Source organism: Mobula birostris, chromosome 2, assembly GCF_030028105.1.
Source record: "Mobula birostris isolate sMobBir1 chromosome 2, sMobBir1.hap1, whole genome shotgun sequence".
Taxonomy (NCBI): domain Eukaryota; kingdom Metazoa; phylum Chordata; class Chondrichthyes; order Myliobatiformes; family Myliobatidae; genus Mobula; species Mobula birostris.
In genome coordinates this window covers 169,488,714-169,507,873 of record NC_092371.1, presented here as the reverse complement: position 1 = coordinate 169,507,873, position 19,160 = coordinate 169,488,714, and the positions used below count along the sequence as shown (strand labels likewise).

General features: G+C 39.6%; 2 protein-coding genes across 3 annotated transcripts in view; one reads left to right on the top strand and one right to left on the bottom strand.

The window, feature by feature from the left end:
• Window positions 1-3,708: 3,708 nt before the first annotated feature.
• On the bottom strand, window positions 3,709-8,510 carry map10 (microtubule associated protein 10). Its single transcript, XM_072278183.1, has one exon. It carries the CDS (start codon window positions 8,266-8,268, stop codon window positions 5,503-5,505), a length of 2,766 nt encoding a protein of 921 aa, XP_072134284.1. The 5' UTR covers window positions 8,269-8,510; the 3' UTR covers window positions 3,709-5,502.
• A 267-nt stretch (window positions 8,511-8,777) lies between these two features.
• Window positions 8,778-19,160, top strand: part of sipa1l2 (signal induced proliferation associated 1 like 2) — a 500,895-nt gene continuing 490,512 nt past the window's right edge. For both annotated transcript variants that reach the window (XM_072251068.1, XM_072251067.1), the window contains exon 1: window positions 8,778-8,989. The gene's annotated coding sequence lies outside the window, so the exon portion shown is untranslated. The remainder of the gene's footprint in view (window positions 8,990-19,160) is intronic.

Sequence of the window (19,160 nt, the reverse complement as noted above, 5' to 3'; positions counted from 1 at the left end):
GTAAATGGTGTCTGGGCTTGTAGGCACTTTTATCCATAAAGTATGCTGTCTGTAAGGACTTTTGTACGTTCTCCCCGTGATCGCTTGAGTTTCTTACGTGCTCCTGTTTCCTCCCACATTCCAAAGACGTACGGGTTAGGGTTAGTAAGCTGGGGCATGCTACCTGCTGAATTTAATCTTTCATCTGAAAAGATCTGTAAATCTCAAAGTATTGCATTTGCCTTTTCTGAAATATATTGTTTGACCATTGGAGGAAAGGGTGGTTCACTTCACTTGGGCCTGAATGCCTAAGTGAATACTTATATATATAATTTCTTAAAATGTTATAGTTTATTTTATGTATGGCCCTGTGCTGCTGTCACAAAACAACAAATTTCACGATATATATCCGTGACAATATACCTGATTTCGATTGCTGAGGTTAAATTAACTGGAAAGCAGTCATTGTTCAAACTGGTGCATTATGACCAACACAAAAGTACATTCTCCTTCAGTGGATGGAGAGAGCTTGAGGATCATTTTACCTTGAAGTGTTGTACTTCTTGTTTGGTGGGCATAAATGATGCCCTTAGTTCTGAAGATTCACTAAGCAAGTGATTTAACATCACTCTTTGAAGAACCATGTGGAGGTTGTAAATTAAAAAAAAACAGATACATAGTTTTCTTCTGATGCTGAAGCATAATTAATACTACATCTAAAATTAATGAGCTATATACATAATTCAATCTGCAGATTATAGAAGCAAAACCATTGACCTCTTTTGGACAATGGGCTCAGGTATTAAAGCATCTGCAGGTGAATCTTTTTTCCTCTAAACCTTTAAAAAAAAAACAAGTGATACTTCCTGTTTCTGTTTGCTTGACACACCTAGTTTGTGAAATGGTACCCACGTACTTAAGAAGGTACTACAGGGTCAGATGCAACAACAGATAAAGTTAGCAAGAACATACATTTATTCTCTTTTTTAAAGTTAAGTATAATACCAAATATTATCTCCAGACTTTCTGAGATTGTTTTAATGAATATCTGCAAATACTGTAACTTAAAGTCACCATGTTTTATTCAGAATGTCCTCAGGCTATAAATTTTGAAGACACACACTTCATGAAACGCAATAATCTATCCATAAAAATCCTGAATGAATGCACAGAGGGAAAATGCAATACATTAAGTCCCAAGTTCTGTAACTTATCACAATATATAAGAACTGTTGTGCAGTTTGCTTTTCTGAAATGAGTTTCTATTTGTGCCTTCACACCAATCGCTCAGATAATCAACCAAACAGAAAATCAGACACGAGGCACCGTGTGTATAATAAACTGAAAGTGATGGACTGTAAAAGAATGTATTATCACATGTCGAATGTCTTCCATGGTACATTTGGAATTTCTGCTGCGGAATAGGGTGACATTTCTGGGACTATAATAGCAAGGAGCACATCTGGCAATTACTAACACATTTCACAGAATTCTGCAGCTGCTTGTTGACAAAAATGTTAATATCTGTGTTTGCTACTCCAACTTAAAATAACAACGATAATCGGCACACACTTATTTCTTCATTTAAAGATGATTTGAAAGAAAACTAGAACAGACATTTATCATAAAAGTGTAAAAATGACGTTTGCTATAAACTCAGGACTAAGAATTTCAAGTAAATGAATATTGTGGCATGATAAACCTACATTTGCAAAATTTTGGGGATTGCAAATGTTAACCAGCAGGAAATTGAATGAGTTCAGTTTAATATCAGAGAAAATTTGAACTCATCCAATAAAAGATTTGAGGCCATATTAATCCTTGATTGCGCCACTATGAGTGACTCCTTTCAAGTTAAGGTCTACCTCTCTCAGGATTACTAATTGTAGTTGTTCTTGTTTCTACCGTGGAGTGTTTTACGTTAAACTATTTTAACATATGTGTTGCTTCATTCACAGATTCACCTTCTACAACTGACACCTCCACTTTGATAAGTATCAGGCATGCCATCAATGAACAAGAATGACTCTTGTTGCTCAATTAGGGGTATTTCCTTGACATCGGTATATATCATATACAACAAGTAGAAGTCCATATCAGGGTGAAATCAGGTAGCATTACAACACTGACAATGCATCAGAAGTACTTCATTAGTTGTGAAATTCTGAGTTCAAGAAGGTCTCGAAGGAGGCTATGTAAATATATCTTTCCCTGAGGATGTTAAAATTGTGAGTTTTACTGTTCAATGAAAAGCAATAACTTGAGGTTTGCCAAATCTCACCATATGAATGTCATCATAAAATGAAATATTCTCCTTTGATTGTCCTAAGTAGATTGACCAGAAATAACATATTGTTACTATACAGCATATATAATTTACAGCATGTTAATACTTACTTACTGAGCACATTCCAGCTTTTTGTTAACTGTTGTGAAAATTAAATGTTCCTTTCCTAGATTAAATAATTATGAAAAGTTTTTTATTATCTACTCTAATAATTTAATAATTGATGTTAGGTAACAAATTCTCTCCATATATTTTAATGCAAAGTTGCTTGAGATCTTTTTACACTACACTAAGATCAACATTCAAGTCTCTGCTGTTGTATAGTTAAATTATAAAGAAAAACTCAGAGGTTAATTGTTGGTGTGTTTAGATAGATGAGATGCATAGGAATTTCTTAATGGGCTGATTTGATTCACGTTGAACATCAATATCATTATTTGTCCCAGAGAATGTTTCAAGAGCCACTGCTAATGGTGCGAGAGCAAAATGGGTAAGTAAGTGGTATATAAAAAAGTAATCAGGTACAGTATATGTCCCTCTTCCCTAGATCCCTACCCATGTCACATCACTTGTGACCTCCAATTTGAAAAGGAGCTCAGGCAGAAATATATTAAGCTTTTTGAAGACAGTGCAATTTTTAATTGGATGTCAAAATATTTTGATAGTATAAGTTGTAATACCCATATTGTAATATTGATACAGTATATCTACCAGAACCACATTTTCTTCAGAAGCAGTAAAGGTTTCCACTGCATCAAACTGCAAGTTGTCAGTAATCAATACACGAACATCTATTTAGGTGCCAACAAATTGGTTCTGGAATTTGCTGCTGAGAAGAGATGGCTTGTGTAAAGTGCCAGTGACCCAGGTTCAATTCCACTGCTGTGAGGAGTTTGTATGTTCTCCCCATGATCATGTGGGTTTTCTCTGATGCTCCAATTTCCTCGCACATTCAACAAGATGTACAGGTTAATTGGTCACGTGGGTATAATTGTGCGGCACATACTTGTTGGACCAGAAGGGTCTGTTATCACACTGAATTTCTAAGTAAGTAAATGCAATCATGGTTCAGGACACCAAATGTAACCAGGACACAAAATGCAACCACCACTTCAGACGCCAGCCGCTGTCATGAAAAACAGTCTGATAATCAGACACATTAAGGATATTGGAAGTACCTGCTTGTACCAGCACAATGAAAATGAAAGAATATTTGTACTGATCTAGAGTTTCCGTTATGCTAAGTTGCCACGTATTAAACATTTGAAAAGGGTTATAGTGCGGCCAGACATGCAATTGTAAAATGACAATAAAATTACTTAAAAGTGTGTTCTGATATATTCAAACAAAAAGATAAAAGCTTACAAATCCTGTAAATCTGAAAATAAACATGAAACTATACACTAAGTCTAAATTTGTAAAGCAAAAGGTGAGATAGCTTTATTCACAATTGTATTCAGTTGATAAGAGCATAGTTTGGCTGTAATCATTCGTAAAAATACTATTTACACTTGAAGTATTAACATCTTTTTATCATGAACACAAAAACCAAAAAGAATTTCTGTTATTTTTATTGCATTTCATGTTATCCACAAAAATTGATTTCTCAGACAATTTTTGATACTTTCCCCAATCTACTGAAGTTATGCTGCCTGATATCACAATTCATTTTCAGTAGAAATTGCTAATTAAATTCTTTGGTAATGGGGACGTATGCGATACATATGACTCAAAGGTCAGCTTCGAATGGTGGGAGGAAGTGGAGAGAAAAATACAAGAGTCAGAATTTAGGTTATTGCAACATCTTAGTATTTGCTGTACTTACAGGTTATGGAAAAATTAAACATGAGGATACTATTTAATGTAGCTTGAACTTCTGAATAACTGTTTAGATAGTTCATTATGAACCAGAATGATACACAAGTGAGACATTATGTGGAACACAGCCTACTTGGAAGAGTTTGGATAAGATAAAGTTCATTGAGAGTGAGTGATAAAATGACGACTAGTCCAGAGAATAGAAGGATTAAATCTGAAAGCTTGATGAAAACATGTAAGGAGAATCCAGGACCACCAAATAAACTGAGTTAGGAGCAGAAGCAAGTGATGGAAATAAGAGAAATTTGTGTCAATGACACTAAAAGCCTGAGGCCATCTTGGCTCTGGGCCTGTATTTACCTGTTTAGTAGAATGAGGGGAGAACATTCGTTGAAAACTATTGAATATTGGAAGGCCTAGATTGAATAAACGTGATGAGGATGTTTCCTATAGTGGGGGAGTCTAGGACCAGAGGACACAGCTTCAGAATAGATGTCCCTTTAGAAAAGAGATGAGGAGGGTGGTGAATCTGTGGAATTCACTGTCACAGGTGGCTGTGGAAGCCAGGGCAATGGGTATATTTGAAGTAGAGGTTGATAGGTTCCTGATTAATGTGTCGAAGGTTATGGGGGCAAGGCAGGAAAATGGGGTTGAGTGGGATAATAAATCAGCCATGATTGAATAGCCTAATTCTGTTCCTATGTCTTATAGTCTTAAGGATGCAAAGTTTGATTCAGCTGGAATAGATCAAAGCTCAAAGTAAATTTATGATCGAAGTATATATGTCACCATATACAACCCTGAGATTCATTGTGGCAGAAGAGAGGAATGGAGTTGCAGAGAATTTGTGATGGGTGTGAAAACAATTGCTTTTCTTTCTCCAGTTGTAGAATTTTATGTTTAGGGTGGTTGTGAAACAAAGGTTTTACAACATAAGGAATAGCAGGCTCAAGAAAAATGCTGGCAGACATAGGCGGGGCTTGTTAACATGCAGTTCGAACCCAATCAAACAAGTAATGCTTGCAGGGGGCAGCACGTAGAGGATGAAATGAAGGGGCCCTCAGGAGAATTGAGGTCCAAGATTGGAAAGAGCAGGAATTGTTATAAATATTAATGCTACAATTGAATAAGTAGAAAACAAGGAAAGCATAAGAGTGGACAATGGAGGAAAGCATTTAAGAAGGAGGGTATTGTTTCCTGCATCAAAGTAGTCACAGAGGTTGAGAAATAGAATACTTTCAGATGAAGTCTGAGAATTCAATCTAGTATGAATTTAGTCACATACTGTACATGATACATAGTATATTTGCAGATAAAATGTTCCCAAGCATAACTGAAATATAACAAGTTAGAAGACACTTTTATGTTGCTGAGTACACATTCACATTCGTGGAAATCTCAAGAACTATGGTGATAGATCATAAAGTATATCCAGGAAGCTTGTTGGCTACTAGTTCAGAAATATGTCTGCATTCATTAACTATTCCTGTGCTTCCCAATTCACTAATTTCATCTGTTTGAATATCCTTTGCAGTTATGCCAAGTCCACTGCAGACGAGATCAAACTCACTGGATGGTGCGTAAGAGCTCACCTGAGATGTCCCCAAAGACTGGCTCTCCTCCAGTAACCTGTGACCATTCCTTGAACTTGAAAGTTGAAGGACCTCAGGGTTAGCTCGATTGATGTCAAATCCAGAATCTGACTGAATAATTGACTTAAGTTGTTTCTCAGTCTCTTGTTTGTTTGATGGGTTCAGTATTTTTTTCGGTTGATTTTCCTCTGTCAAGCTGGTTGCTTCTTCAGATAGATTTGAGGTTGTTGAAGACAATGTCATTCTCTGATGGTGACTACTCACAAGACTTGTACCTTTTAATGACTGAATTGGAGATTGCTTAGACAGTACCAGCAGTGGGACTGAATCATCTTCTGTCTCACTTTGAGCTGCCCCCTGATTGTCACTGGAATATTTGGAAAGGCTCGAATCCAATTCGTTGTTAGAATATCTGTGCTTCACCTTAATAGTTTCAGCTTCTGGACTGCTACCTAAAGTATCTGCATATCTATTTGTAGGTTCAGGACTGGTAAAATCTTCTGAGTTGCCAGTTGGTTCAGGGCTTGTGAAGTCCTCTGAATACTTGGGTTCATCACAACTACTGTAAGCAATCTGTGCATCAACATTTTCAACTATTATTGGATCACTAGTAATGCCAGGATTCATATTTGGAACATCCACTGCTTTACAATAAATCTCATTCACACTGTGGTCAGAATCATGGTTGATTATTTCAGGCAGTCTGACTTTTATATCTTTTTGGTAAAGGTTCCTGTCATTAGCCATCTGTAAATCTGAAATCTCCACATTGTAATCTAGTGGGCCTGGAAGTCGAACAGATGTCTTTCCTGTTCTAGTGGCGCTTCCCCGTCTCAAAGTTGCTTCAAAGCTATTGTTATCCATAAGCTTTCCATTTCTCTGGACATTTGAAGGATAAGCAGTGTCAGGTTTGATGCTGCTTTGAATCAATGTTTCAGCGTTTACTTTAGCTCTGCCACCAGAAAGTTGTTGGCCTTTTTGAAGAGTTGAAGAACTCCTTTCCCCTTTGCCTTCACGACATTTTTGACCAATCTTCTGTTTCAGTTGTTTCAATTGTCTTCTTCTGGACAACTCTTTCTGTTCATGCACTATCAACATGCCTGGATTTGTCTGTTGGAGCCTTAACCGTAATGTATTTGTTAACCCATACATCAACTTTCTTTTGGGATGTTCCAAATCTTTCTTTGCATTACATCGCCTTGGGTTATTTTCTTTATCAAAGTTTCTAGGAGATACAGGTTGCTTTTGAACTTCTTTCTGCTGCTTAAAATGTGAATTAGATTGTTGTATTGTTGATTTGGTTGGTTCATAAAATTCCAGTGAATCATGCTTCAAATTACTATAAAGCCAAGCAAGCTGAGGATGAACGACGAGAGGAATCTGCTGAGGTAACTGCTCATGATGTAGCAAAGAAAGTTCTAGTAGGAGTGCGTTCAGCAGAGGCAACTGTCTGATGGTATTACATGCATCAGAATTGGCAGGACTCTTTTGAACTTGTTTTTTTAATGTACCTGTTGCTTCTGAGTGACCTTTGGGCAACTTAAAATCACTTTGGTTCATGTGGAACAATTCTTCACTTTCATCTGAATCCAGCTCCTCAAGAAGAGCTGACTCTTCCTCAGGCTCCATTGTTTTCCACATTTCAGAGACCTTCTCTTTGGGCCCTTCCTTTGATTGGCTGTAGTACATAGGGGGTGGACAAAAAACATTGTCCACTTTGATATCCACAGTAGGTTCGAATTTCAGAACCTGTTGTTTAATCTTAGATGCTGCTTTTGCTAATGTGTTCAGCTTATGTTCCCCCTTTAAAACAGAAATAATAACAGGCTCTTTGATCTGTTCAAACTGTCTACCTTCAACAGCCTGGTCACCAGACATGTGGTTGGGGTACTTTTCAGAGTCAGTCGGAATGTGTCCAGTGCCTTGATCTGCCACCTTCTCATTCTCCCCTTGTTCTGGCACCTGTCCTTCACTGGGCAGGTGTGCAAAGTCCGTGTTTTGCATTTCAGCCTTCAGGACCTGGTTTTCTGGAATATGCGGCAGCAAACCAACTCCCAAACTCATAAGTCTATATCCTGCCGATATTTGGCCAATCTTGACACCCATCAGATTATAAAGAGGGTACAGGCCCCTCTTCCCTTGCATGGATGGTGTTGTAATGCCGCGTCCCTCTACATCCAATCTGATTTTCTCCACGGCATTCGCCATCGAGATCAGGCAACTTGCCACCAATTTGGGTACTTGCTGTGACACGTCTAGTAGCATGGCGTACAGAGGGGTGTTGGTCAGATGGCGGTGAAGGGTTGACATCCCCATCTTGAACAGGCAGGACTTGCCTTTATTGAAAGTGATGCCAGTGCGGGCCCCCGTTCGCACGGGTGCCTGTCTCTCCTGCCCACGCTCCCAGCTCCGCCGCAGGGCTTCCGCTCGCTGCGGCTCGGTCTGGTGGACCAAGAGGGTGGGGAAGTCCAGCAGTCTGAAGGCCACCGCCAGCAAAGGGCCGGGCTTAGGTTGGGTTTCAGGTCCAACGTTCACGTAGTCCACTAATAGTTCCAGGGAGAACAGCGTCTCCACTTTGGCGGCTGTATCCATGTTAGTTGCTTTGCCCCTGGTGGCACCGGCGTTGGCAGAACCGGTCCCTACAAACGGATTACATCGGACACCTTGGCAACACCGCACTACAAGTGAACGCGGTACTTTCAGCGCAATGAAGTCTGGGGGCTGTAGTCCTTCAGCGATGTTACCTTCATCTCTCTTTTGACTCCAACTCCCATCCTGCCTCTGGACTTCATCTTGTCCATTTGAGCAAAAGGAGTGGACGCGTGGACGGTGGCAGACGTTTGACCAAGAGAAAACCGTGGGTGGTGTCTCGTTACAGACATGTAGGATAGACCAATGCCGTGAGGGACAAAGCCGGCGGTTGACCAATGGGAGAGCACCAAAGCCAAAGGACAGCGAATAAAAAAAAGGAGTACTGACCAAAGGCAGCCAATAGGGAGGAGGGCAGGGCTAACGGTGGCCAATGGGTGGAGAGAAGGACCAAATTTCATCCAATCGAGGAAGAGTGAGGGGCCCAGAACAGCCAATGGGAGGAAGGAAGAGCCGGCGGGCGAGGGGGTGGAACATTGGTCGCCAGGTTGTGTTGAGGTGCGGGAGAATGTGAAAAGTTTCCAGCCTGCTGGCCGCAAGAGGTGGTGCTGCGAACCTGGCTTGCGAGCGGTAGCGGGATCTTTGATTCACTGTCTGTCCCATGGTGTGGATTGTGCAGAAGGTCTCCTCGCGTGCACATGCGGCTCGGCCCCGCGGCTGTCAGGTAAGAGAGGCGGTGGTAGTGGAGGGGGAGTGAGGAGCCCTGGGCTTGTTGACAAGTTGAAGGTCGTAGAGTCGGTGCTGGGTCTCAGGCTGTCCGTTAGTACACTTGCAGACCGTTGGAAGTATTTCCCTCCTTCACGCCATCCTGCTCTCCGACACAACTCGGACCCTCCCTCACCCCCACCATTTTAGTGCACCCCCCCGGCCCATCTTCAGCCCAAACTAACCACCGCCCACTCCCGAAAAATGCCCTCTCTTTCAATCCTTTCACCTCCCTTCTCTCAAATATCTGCCGAAATACCTCAGAACATGTTTGTACATCTCGTCTGCGCCTGCCATTCTTTAGTTGCCTCCCTGGCAAGGGATGCGACTTTCCTCTCTTTCCCCGAACCGTTCACCAATGCAACCCCCGTCTGAAAAATGCTTTCCTTTCTTCACACCCCCTTATCTCCCGGATCTGAGATAAAATTCCTAGCAATCATGTCTAATCCTTCTCGCCCCAAAAAATTGTTCAAATTCCGCCTCCCACCCCCATCTCCTCTCAAAAGGCAGTTCGCACCCTCCCCCACTGCAAAAATATCATTAGCAGATCAGCCTCCTCCTCTTCCCCCAAGGCAGGATAACAACCCGTCGTCTTGCGGGTGGTTGTGTTCTTGGTGAAGCCGAATGGGCTGCATGTTGCGATCGCGGGACCTTTCCGTGAAGCCGGCAGGCTTTGGGGTCAGGTGCTACTCTCGGTTCCGCAAGCAGACCGCAGCCGGCCAATTATGTTGTGTGTAAAATACTCCTCCTTTCTACTCTAAATGAAATCAAACTGGGAATGAACAAAAGGGTTTGTGCCCCGTTCTCTAAATCCAGAAGATTTGGGCTCCCCTCAATTACCTTCAAACTTCAGGATTTTGAGAATAAAAATCAAGTATATCATTGATTGTGTATGTGCAATAATATATTTAATTCGATGCCATTGTTCAAGGCGCGTGTACTACGGAGTTCTACTGAGAACCTAATTGCGCGTCCCTGTTTCTCTGGAAGTTGTAGCGATCGGTTGATTTGTTGTGGAATTGGATTTGTTGATTTCTTTTCTGTCTTCTAACTTTATCCGCTAGATGGCTTTGCATGACACAATGGTCAAGGATTTTGGGTTCACTTTGTACGGAAACACTTCCTACATATTTATTTGGTCTGAGCTGTTTACTTTTTTTTGAAGATTTTTAATATATTGCTTATATGTGTAAATCTACAATGAAGCTATGGCCATTTTCTGAAAGTTAGTTTCAATTATAAATGTTTTTGCAGCTCTAAGAGACGGGAAAGAATAAAACGAGCGCTGCAGTGCATTTCGTGTTGTTGATCAATACCCTCATCAAGTTTACCAGCTGTTTCAGTGAAAATATTAATATCGTATATCATCTTCACTGTTGTTTACTGGGATATATCAGTCTCCACAGTTAACTCATTGTAATATCTGGGACGAAAATATCCTCTTCCAGCTCGAAATTATAACGCTGTCACTGACTAAGAACAATGTAGTCGATTATTTTGGTTGTTCATTTACAATTTACACAAACAATGGCTCTGGAGGAAAATTTTAAAAAATCTAAGAATACAATGTGCCTGATTTCTGAGGTGTGTGATTTCGGAAATTGTGTTCGGCTCTTTCATTCTATGCAGTTACTACTGGCAGTGTTTGTCATGGTAACATTACAGAAGGTTTTTGCCTTCATAGAAGGGTATTGGTTAATAACCTTGTTTCTTGTGATTGATCACCTATTGTGATCATGTGTAATAAATTGGTAGGCATGAATTATGAGTTGAATATGAAAACTATTGCAGTGCTTTAGGTACTCTAAATAGTTTACCATCTGTATATATGACATTTGACATAGTTGTGCAAAAATTATTCTAGATAGAAGCAAATTACTTTATAATATTGTAATAAGGTTTTGTCCACTTTGGAGTGAATACATTTAACAAATTGCATTGCTGGAACCAAAATATTTGACACAATTTATACATGAACACGTGTAGCATGAAGGTAAATGGTCAGTCTCTGGAAGACAATGTAAATTGTTTGATTACTGACATTTTTGAACACGCTAAATAAAAAGGCACTCAAATATCAAAACTGTTCTTACATTAAAGAAAAAAACATTTATGTGACCTTGTTATTGTCTGGTAAAGCTGGTCTTACTGTGTGATGCTTCCTTATTTTAATACAACAGCTGTTGAAAAATTATTCCCAAGTGCTGAAGGCGAAAAGGTTATCCTTGATGTTCTGCTGGCCTAAGTAAGCTCAGTCTTTTGGATTTAGAAGTTGTCAGGGCAACGGTTGATTATCTCCAGTCTTCAATTGCTTCCATTCATTGAGTGTCTTGCTCAACAGCAGAGTTGCCAACGATGAGATCTATGACGATGGCTGTGTAAATGTGCCCTGTGACTAAAGAAATTCTTTCATTTGGTAGTATTGAAAAGTGATCTCAATTTTGCTTTATTTGAGTAAAATGTTTATGGTTAATGGTTCAATTTTTAAAAATGGCTAAAATAGTTCTTTCAACCCTGGGTACAGTAGAAAGTTTCTCCAGGCTTGGATTGTTCAAAGTAAGTATATTATCAAAGTACAGTATGTACCCTTAGATTAATTTTCTTGTGGGTATTCTCAGTAGATACAAAGAAGTACAATGGGTTCAGTGAAAAAAATGGACAAACAACTACTGAGCAAAAGAAGGTAAATGGTGCAAATAAAATAATAATAACTAATACTGGGAACATGAGTTGTGGAGTCTTTGAAAGTGAGTCCATAGGTTGTGGAATCAGTTCAGTGTGAAAGTGAGTGAAGTTATCCATGCTCGTTGCAGGGTAATAACTGTTCCTGAACCTGGTGTGTGGGACTAAGGCTCCTGTACTTCCTATCCACTGGCAGTAGCAAGAAGAGAGGAAGAGAGCATGGCCTGGAGTGTAGAGGTCTTTGAGGGATGTTGCTTTCTTGTGGCAGTGTTCCTTGTAGATGTGTTGAATGATGGAGTGGGGAGAGGGATTTTCCTGTGATGGACTGGACTGTATCCACTACTTTTTGTAGATGGTATCGTACTGCTTAATTTTTTCCTGAATAGCATGGGCACTGACTGAGCTTGTAACTGAATGAAACCTGTGATCTGAAGGAACTAATTGTATGCTGTGTATCAGAGCAAACCGAACAGACTGTTTTGCTACCAAGTCTAAACAATTATAAAAGTACATCAAAGAAAGAATGAGTATAACCTGTCCTCTTACTTAAGTGCAGGGTAGTGAATCATTGTAGAGTGCTGCAACTTAAACTGTAATTTTTAGTCATTGAGTAAGTCAGAGGGTGATTGGCAATGCAGATCGAAATTATGAAAAGCTGCTAGTTACTGAAATGAGTATTTTTGAAAGTTGTGGTAATGAATAAAGAATGTAACAAACTTTTTAATTGTCTAAAACTAAATAAAATTTTACACAACTGCAGTTTGATTTATGAAGTGAATAGACTGTGTTTCTTTGGAAGTAAGCTCTTTAGTTTTTAACTAAATTGAGTCCGACCTTTGATCATTCTATGATCAAAAGCAGAGTATCATGTGCGTAAAAGTGCTGATGATGCATTGGGAGTTTTTTTTTAATGTTCTTGCCTGAATCTGACTTAATAGATTTTCTAAAATAAATTATTTTCTTTTTATAGATGTGGGGATAATTATATTAGAAGAAAAATGTAGTTCTCAAGTATTTAGTTAAAATGACAGAGTGAAAGTGTAAACTGATGTCGGTATAAATTAAATTGAAGAACCACAGAAGATTAATGTTGGATCAATAGTTTTGTGATCAGTCAGATTTTGGTCAGGTTGGGGTATTTCAAAAAACATTCAAATGCAGCTGCCTTAAATATTAAATTTGTTTTCTTCCCTCCCTGGCCCCACCTAATTCCTAAGCTTTAATAATTATTATATATATTCAACTGTTGTATCTGATTCTAATTAGATAAATAAATTGTTCTTTCCCATAAACTTGGTGTGGATCTTTCTGAAATCATTCTGATTTAATCACTTATTCCCAAATGTGCTTGTTTTGAGATCAAAAATCTTGTGCAGTAATAATATAGAGCTTGGAAGGAGGGTTTTTCATTTATGTGGTGGCTCAAATGAATGATAGCTTCCCTATACACTGAAAATAGACCTAATGCATTATATATTATTTAAAAAAATCTATAAACAGAAGTTTTAAAATGTTATTGCTAAAACATCAAAGGATATACACTTCCAATCCTAAATGTTTGACATTTTTCATGAATTAGAATAATCCTTCCAAACCTCCAACTCATAGATCTGGTTTAAAAAAAGTTTTTGGTGTTTTGGTTAAAGACCTTTATTTGGTGAGAGGAAGAATGTGACATTGTACTTTTAAAAAGTCCAACTCTGGATCTTGTTCCCTCATTTCATTCCTAATTACCTTCAGAACATTTAAATAACTCTATCTATGCCTGCTAATGATCTTAAGCCTCTGGGATAATCATTGAAGCAGAGGCATCATTCTGCTGGATTGTGAGACCAGTTGTTGATGGATTGTGTGAACCATTTCAAAAAACTTGTACGTGAGGTCATCCCTATTCAGATTTCAGTGCAGTTGCAGTGTGCACATTGTGCTAATTTTATGCTGATGAGTTAATCATTAGGAGGGAGCTGAGCTTTTCCCAAGTGGGAACCAGCAGTCATTATGATACCTTCAATATTTTTTGGCTGGTATGTTGCTTGTTCCTTGAATGGGGGTAGGAATTTTAGAGAAGTTGCAGATGGTTTGGTCATGGTTTTTACTCCACCAATCCGAGAAGGCATTTGTACACTTTGGCTTATCCTGGAACACTGTTAGAATTTGCAGTTAATTAGCTGAATCAGGGTTTCATGTTGAAATGTGTCATGGGCAGATTGGAATAAAATGGTCCACTGCATTATACTTGCACAAATGATGATTAGCGAAATGTATTTGGGATGGGGGGGCAGTGGGAAGTAGATGGAGGGGAAAACTTAAACAGAAGAGATTCTGCAGATGCTGGAAATGGAGCAACACACACAAAATGCTGAAGGACCACAGCAAGTCAGGCAGCATCTGTGGGGGAAAGAAACAGTTGGTTCAGACTTTCAAGATATTGTTAAGGAAAAGGGGACTTTTCCTATTGAGAGGAGGGGACAAAAAGTAGCAGTGGGTCACTACAGGGAAAAAGAGTTTTGGCCAGCGGCCAACCTGGGCATCTGAGGTTTTGAGAGGAGGCAGACTTCAATTAGGTTCACTGCCCCAGTACAAAAGGCAGCAGCGGGTAGCTACAGCATAACAAGAGCCTTGACCAGTGACCAATTGGCATCTGGGATTGATTAGCAAGAGTAAGTTGATGGGAGGTGGGGCAAGCACAGCAGCTGTCCTCTGAGTGGACAGAGTCAAGAGTGGTGATCTTAAGGCTTAAGCTCTTTGAGGCTTTAGTGAAGAGAGGCATCAGTCAGAGAAAGCAAAGGAAAGAAAAGCTCAAGGTTTTTTTTTTCCCTTCTTTATATCTGGGATGTGGGAAGGCAGTGAGACCTCTGGTGTCCCTGATGACTACAACTGCAAGAAGTGTATCCAGCTGCAGCTTCTAACAAACTGTGTTAAGGAGTTGGAGCTGGAACTGCATGAATCTGAATCATCTAGGAGGCTGTGGGGGTGATAGATAGAACATGTAGAGAGGTAGTAACACTCAAGGTGCAGGACACAGGAAACTGGGTGACAGTCAGGAAAGGAAAAGAGGTTATGAAATCAGGGCAGAGTACTCCTATGGCCACCCCCCTCATCAATAGGTACATTAAATATTATTTTGGATACCATTTGGGGAGATGACCTAACAGAGGAAAGTCACAGTGCACTGAGTCTGCCCCTGACTCAGCAGGGAAGTGAGAAGAAGAGACACACTGTGGTGATAGGTGATTTGTTAGGGGAATGGACAGGAGGGTCTGTGCTTGAAAATGACAATCCTGGATGGTATTTTGCCTCCATATGCTAGTGGCCAGTGAGGCCAGAATTAGGAAGATTATACAGTTTAATACGTAGCTAAGGAATTGGTGTAGGAGGGAGGGCATAAGAATTTTGGATCATTGGGCTTTCTTCCAGGGAAGGGAGATTCTGTACAGAAGGGATGGCTTGCACCTGAACTGGATGGGTCTAATATCCAAGCAGGAAGGTTTGTTAATGCGGGAAGGTGGGGATTGGGAATATCTGGTTGGTGCTGGATTCCAGGAGGGGAACTTTCTGGAGTGCCCTCGAGATTGCCTTTTAGAGCAGCTTGTGGTTGATCCCAGCAGACGACCAGCTATTCTGCAGTGGCTGTTGAATAATGAACCAGAATTGATTAGAGGGCTTTAGGTAAAAGAACCCTTTGGTGAAAGTGATCATAGTATGATCAAATTAACCTTGAAATTTGAGAAGGAGAAGGTAAGGTCAGACGTATCAGTATTACAGTGGAGTAATGGGAATTGCAGAGGCATGAAAGAGGAGATGGCCAGAAATGATTGGGGAAAAAGAACTGCCAGGTATGGCGGTGGAGCAGCAGTGGCTAGAACTTCCAGAAGCAATTTGGAAGGCACAGGATATATACACCCCAAAGAGGAAGAAGTATTCTAAAGGAAAGATGATATAACTGTGGCTAACAATGAAGTTTCAGGGTACTTGGAGATATATGATAAAATAACCTGTAATCAGCATCATTTCCTCATGGGGAAATCTTGCCTGACAAATCTGTTGGAATTCTTTGGAGAAGTATCAAGCAGGATAGATAAAAGAGAATCTGTTGATGTCGTGTACTTGGATTTTCAGAAGGATTTTGAAAAGTTGCCACAACGTGAGGATGTTTATCAAGCTACAAGCCCATGGTGTTACAAGAAAGATTCTAGCATGGATAAAGCAGTGACTGATTGGCAGGAAGCAAAGAGTGGGAATAAAGCGAGCCTTTTCTGGTTGGCTGCCAGTGACTAGTGGTGTTCCACAGGGGTCTGTGTAGGGACTGATTCTCTTACATTTGTATGTTGATGGTTTGAACGGAATTGATGGTTTGTTGCAAAGTTTGCAGATGATGTGAGGATAAGTGGAGAGGCAGGTAGTTTTGAGGAAATAGAGCAGCTACAGAGTGGCTTAGATTGGGAAAATGGGCAAAGAAATGGCAAATGGAATACAGTGTCAGGAAGTGCATGGTCAGGAAGTTTGGTAGAAGGAATGAAAGAGTCAACTAGTTTCGAAATGGAGAGAAAATACTAAAAGCTGAGGCGCAAAATGACATGGGGGTCCTTGTGCAGGGTTCATTAAATATTAATTTGCAGCTTGAGTCTGTGGTAAGGAAGGCAAATGAAATGTTAGCATTCATTTCAAGGGGACTAAAACCAAGCATGTAATGTTGAAATTTTATAAAGTATTGGTGAGGCCTCACTTAGAGTATTGTGAGCAGTTTTGGGCCCCTTATCTCAGAAAGGATGTGCTGAAACTGGAGAGGGTTCAAAGGAGGTTCACAAAAATGATTCCAGGATTGAATGGCTTGTCATGTGAAGAGTATTTGATGGCTCTGGGCCTGTATTCATTAGAATTCAGAAGAATGAGGGGTGACCTGATTGAAACCTATCGAATGTTGAAAGGCCTTGGTGGAATGGATGTGGAAATGGTGGGAGAGCCTAAGACCAGAGGACACAGCCTCAGAATAGAGGGCTGTCCTTTTAGAACAGAGATGAGGAAGAAGTTCTTTAGCCAGAGAATGGTGAATATGTGAAATTCTTTGGCACAGGCAGCTGTGGAGGCCAAGTCATTATGTATATTTAAAGCAGAGATTGATAGATTTTTGATTGGTCAGGGCATGAAGAGATATGGGGAGAAAGCAGGAGACTGGGGCTGAGAGGAAAATTGGATCAGTTACGATGAAATGGCAGAGCAGACTTGATGGACCAAATGGCCTAATTCTGCTCCTGTACCTTATGGTTTTATACTCTTAAATTGTTTTTATCTAAGGTGGAAATTCCTAGGGATTAGAGGAGCAAATTGTTCATTGAACGCATGGGGAATATTTTATTTTACTCACAGATGCACGCAGTATTCTGTGTAACACTGTTAATTGCTGAATGTAAAGTTAAAGCTTGAAGCAAATATTTACCCTCTTGTTGTATGATTTTAAAATGCTTTGAGTGCATAGATATATTGATCTTTAAGCATGTTTGTATTTAACATTTTTAGAGGCATCACCAATTCAGTACAGGAACTTTTACATAGATCTAAATAGTTAAATCTGCTACTTCTCTTCCTAATTGTTCAGTGTCTTGGTTTGAACTTTGAGCTTTGAAAAAGTAGCTCTCAAAGATTGCTTCATAAACCTGTTTTTATTCCCCCCTTTGGTCACCACCTGATATTTCTTTCATGGCTTGTTGTCTGATTTTTTTTTTAACATATCTCATAACACTCCCATGAAATGCCTTGTATATCTTTGCTATGTTAACTATGAAAGGATGGAAATTCAAACTAACTTGGAATTGTGTTGTTTGAGATTAATTTTGATCATCAGTTAGTAGGACTTAATTTTTTCAAAGTTTGTCTCCTTGCATAAATTTATTATTTAGCTAAAACATTTTATCAAATGTTAGGAAAAACTTGTGGATCAAATGCATATGTTTAACCAAACTATTCCCAGTTTTGTGAGAGTTCATTATTTTAAGACAATTCTATTTCTATTGAAGACACTGAGAAGTTTGATATTTAGTGAGGACAGTACATTTTGGGCTGCTGGGCTGCTGGTCTGCTTTTGTTTTGCTGATTCAGAGGAGCTGTTACAATTTGACTGAGGATGAGGAACTTATCTTGGTTACACTGCCTTCAAAATTTCTGGTAGAAGGAGACAAAATGTTATACTCCTATAGTTATCTCCTGTGGAACTGCTTATTTGTGCATCATGACTACAGCTACCACCTCGTTTGAATCTGATTTGAAGTCTTACAAGCTCCATGGCAGATAAACCAAGGTAGCTTTGCCAGTAAAATCTTTTTATTCAGGGCTGTGGATTTTCCCATGCTACTACTCAGCCACTATACCAATATACCGTAAAGGTTTTCTGTGTATTTGTAGAATGATTTCTGATCTACCCCCTCCAGCCTGCACACCTGAGTTACCATTTCTGGTGGGTTTGACCTAGTCCTGGGACTAAATGTACAGTACCTGTAAATTGAAGTGGAGGAGCTTGAAACATAGTCCAACTTGCTGATGGTCTTAGGCTGTTGCTTGACTAGCTTGTGGGATAGCTTTTTCAGTTTGGGTACCTAACCCCTGATGTTTGTGACTTTGTCATGTTTAGAACATAGAAGACTTACAAAACTTTGATCTACAATATTTTCCCAACCCTTTAACCTATTCCAAGATCAATCTGACCCTTCCCTCCCACATCGCCCTTCATTTTTCTTTCATCCATAGACTTATCTGAGAGTTTCTTATATGCCCCTAATGTGTCTGCTTCTACCACCACCCCAACAACATATTCTATGCACTTGCCAATGTGTTTAAAAAGAAAAATATTACTTTGGAAATCTTCCTCCCTTTTTTTTCCTCCAAGCTTCTTAAAGTTAAGCCCCCTCATGTTAGCCATTTCTGACTTGGGGACTCTATCAAGTCACCTCTCATCATCCTTCACTCCAAAAAGAAAGGCCCTGGCTCTCTCACCCTATGCTCATTAGACATGCACTCTGGTAAACCTCCTCTGCATCCTTTTTAAAGCTTTGAAAATTTTGAATTTAATGCCTTGGTTAATGCCATGTTGTTGGTCCAGTTGTGTTTTATCATTAAAAATGTTGTAATAACTGTATAACTGAGGCCACTTCACAGTCTATTGAAGAGCCAAAATTTATGAAGTTGCAGATAGTGTAGAGGTCTTGGGTAAAGAAATGGACATTGGTGAACTAGATGTTTTTTTTGCCATGAGCTAGTAGTTTTCATGATTACCAATATTACATCTAATTGGAATATTCCCTTCTCCCAAATCCTAGATTTTCAAAACTATTTTTGAAAATAGTTTCAAAATATGAAATTGTGGTACTATTTTCTTTACACCAATCCTCTTGAAATAAAAACTAGTTTTCCATTAAGAGGTGGGGAGAGGGGAAGAAACACATTGTTTTCTGAAA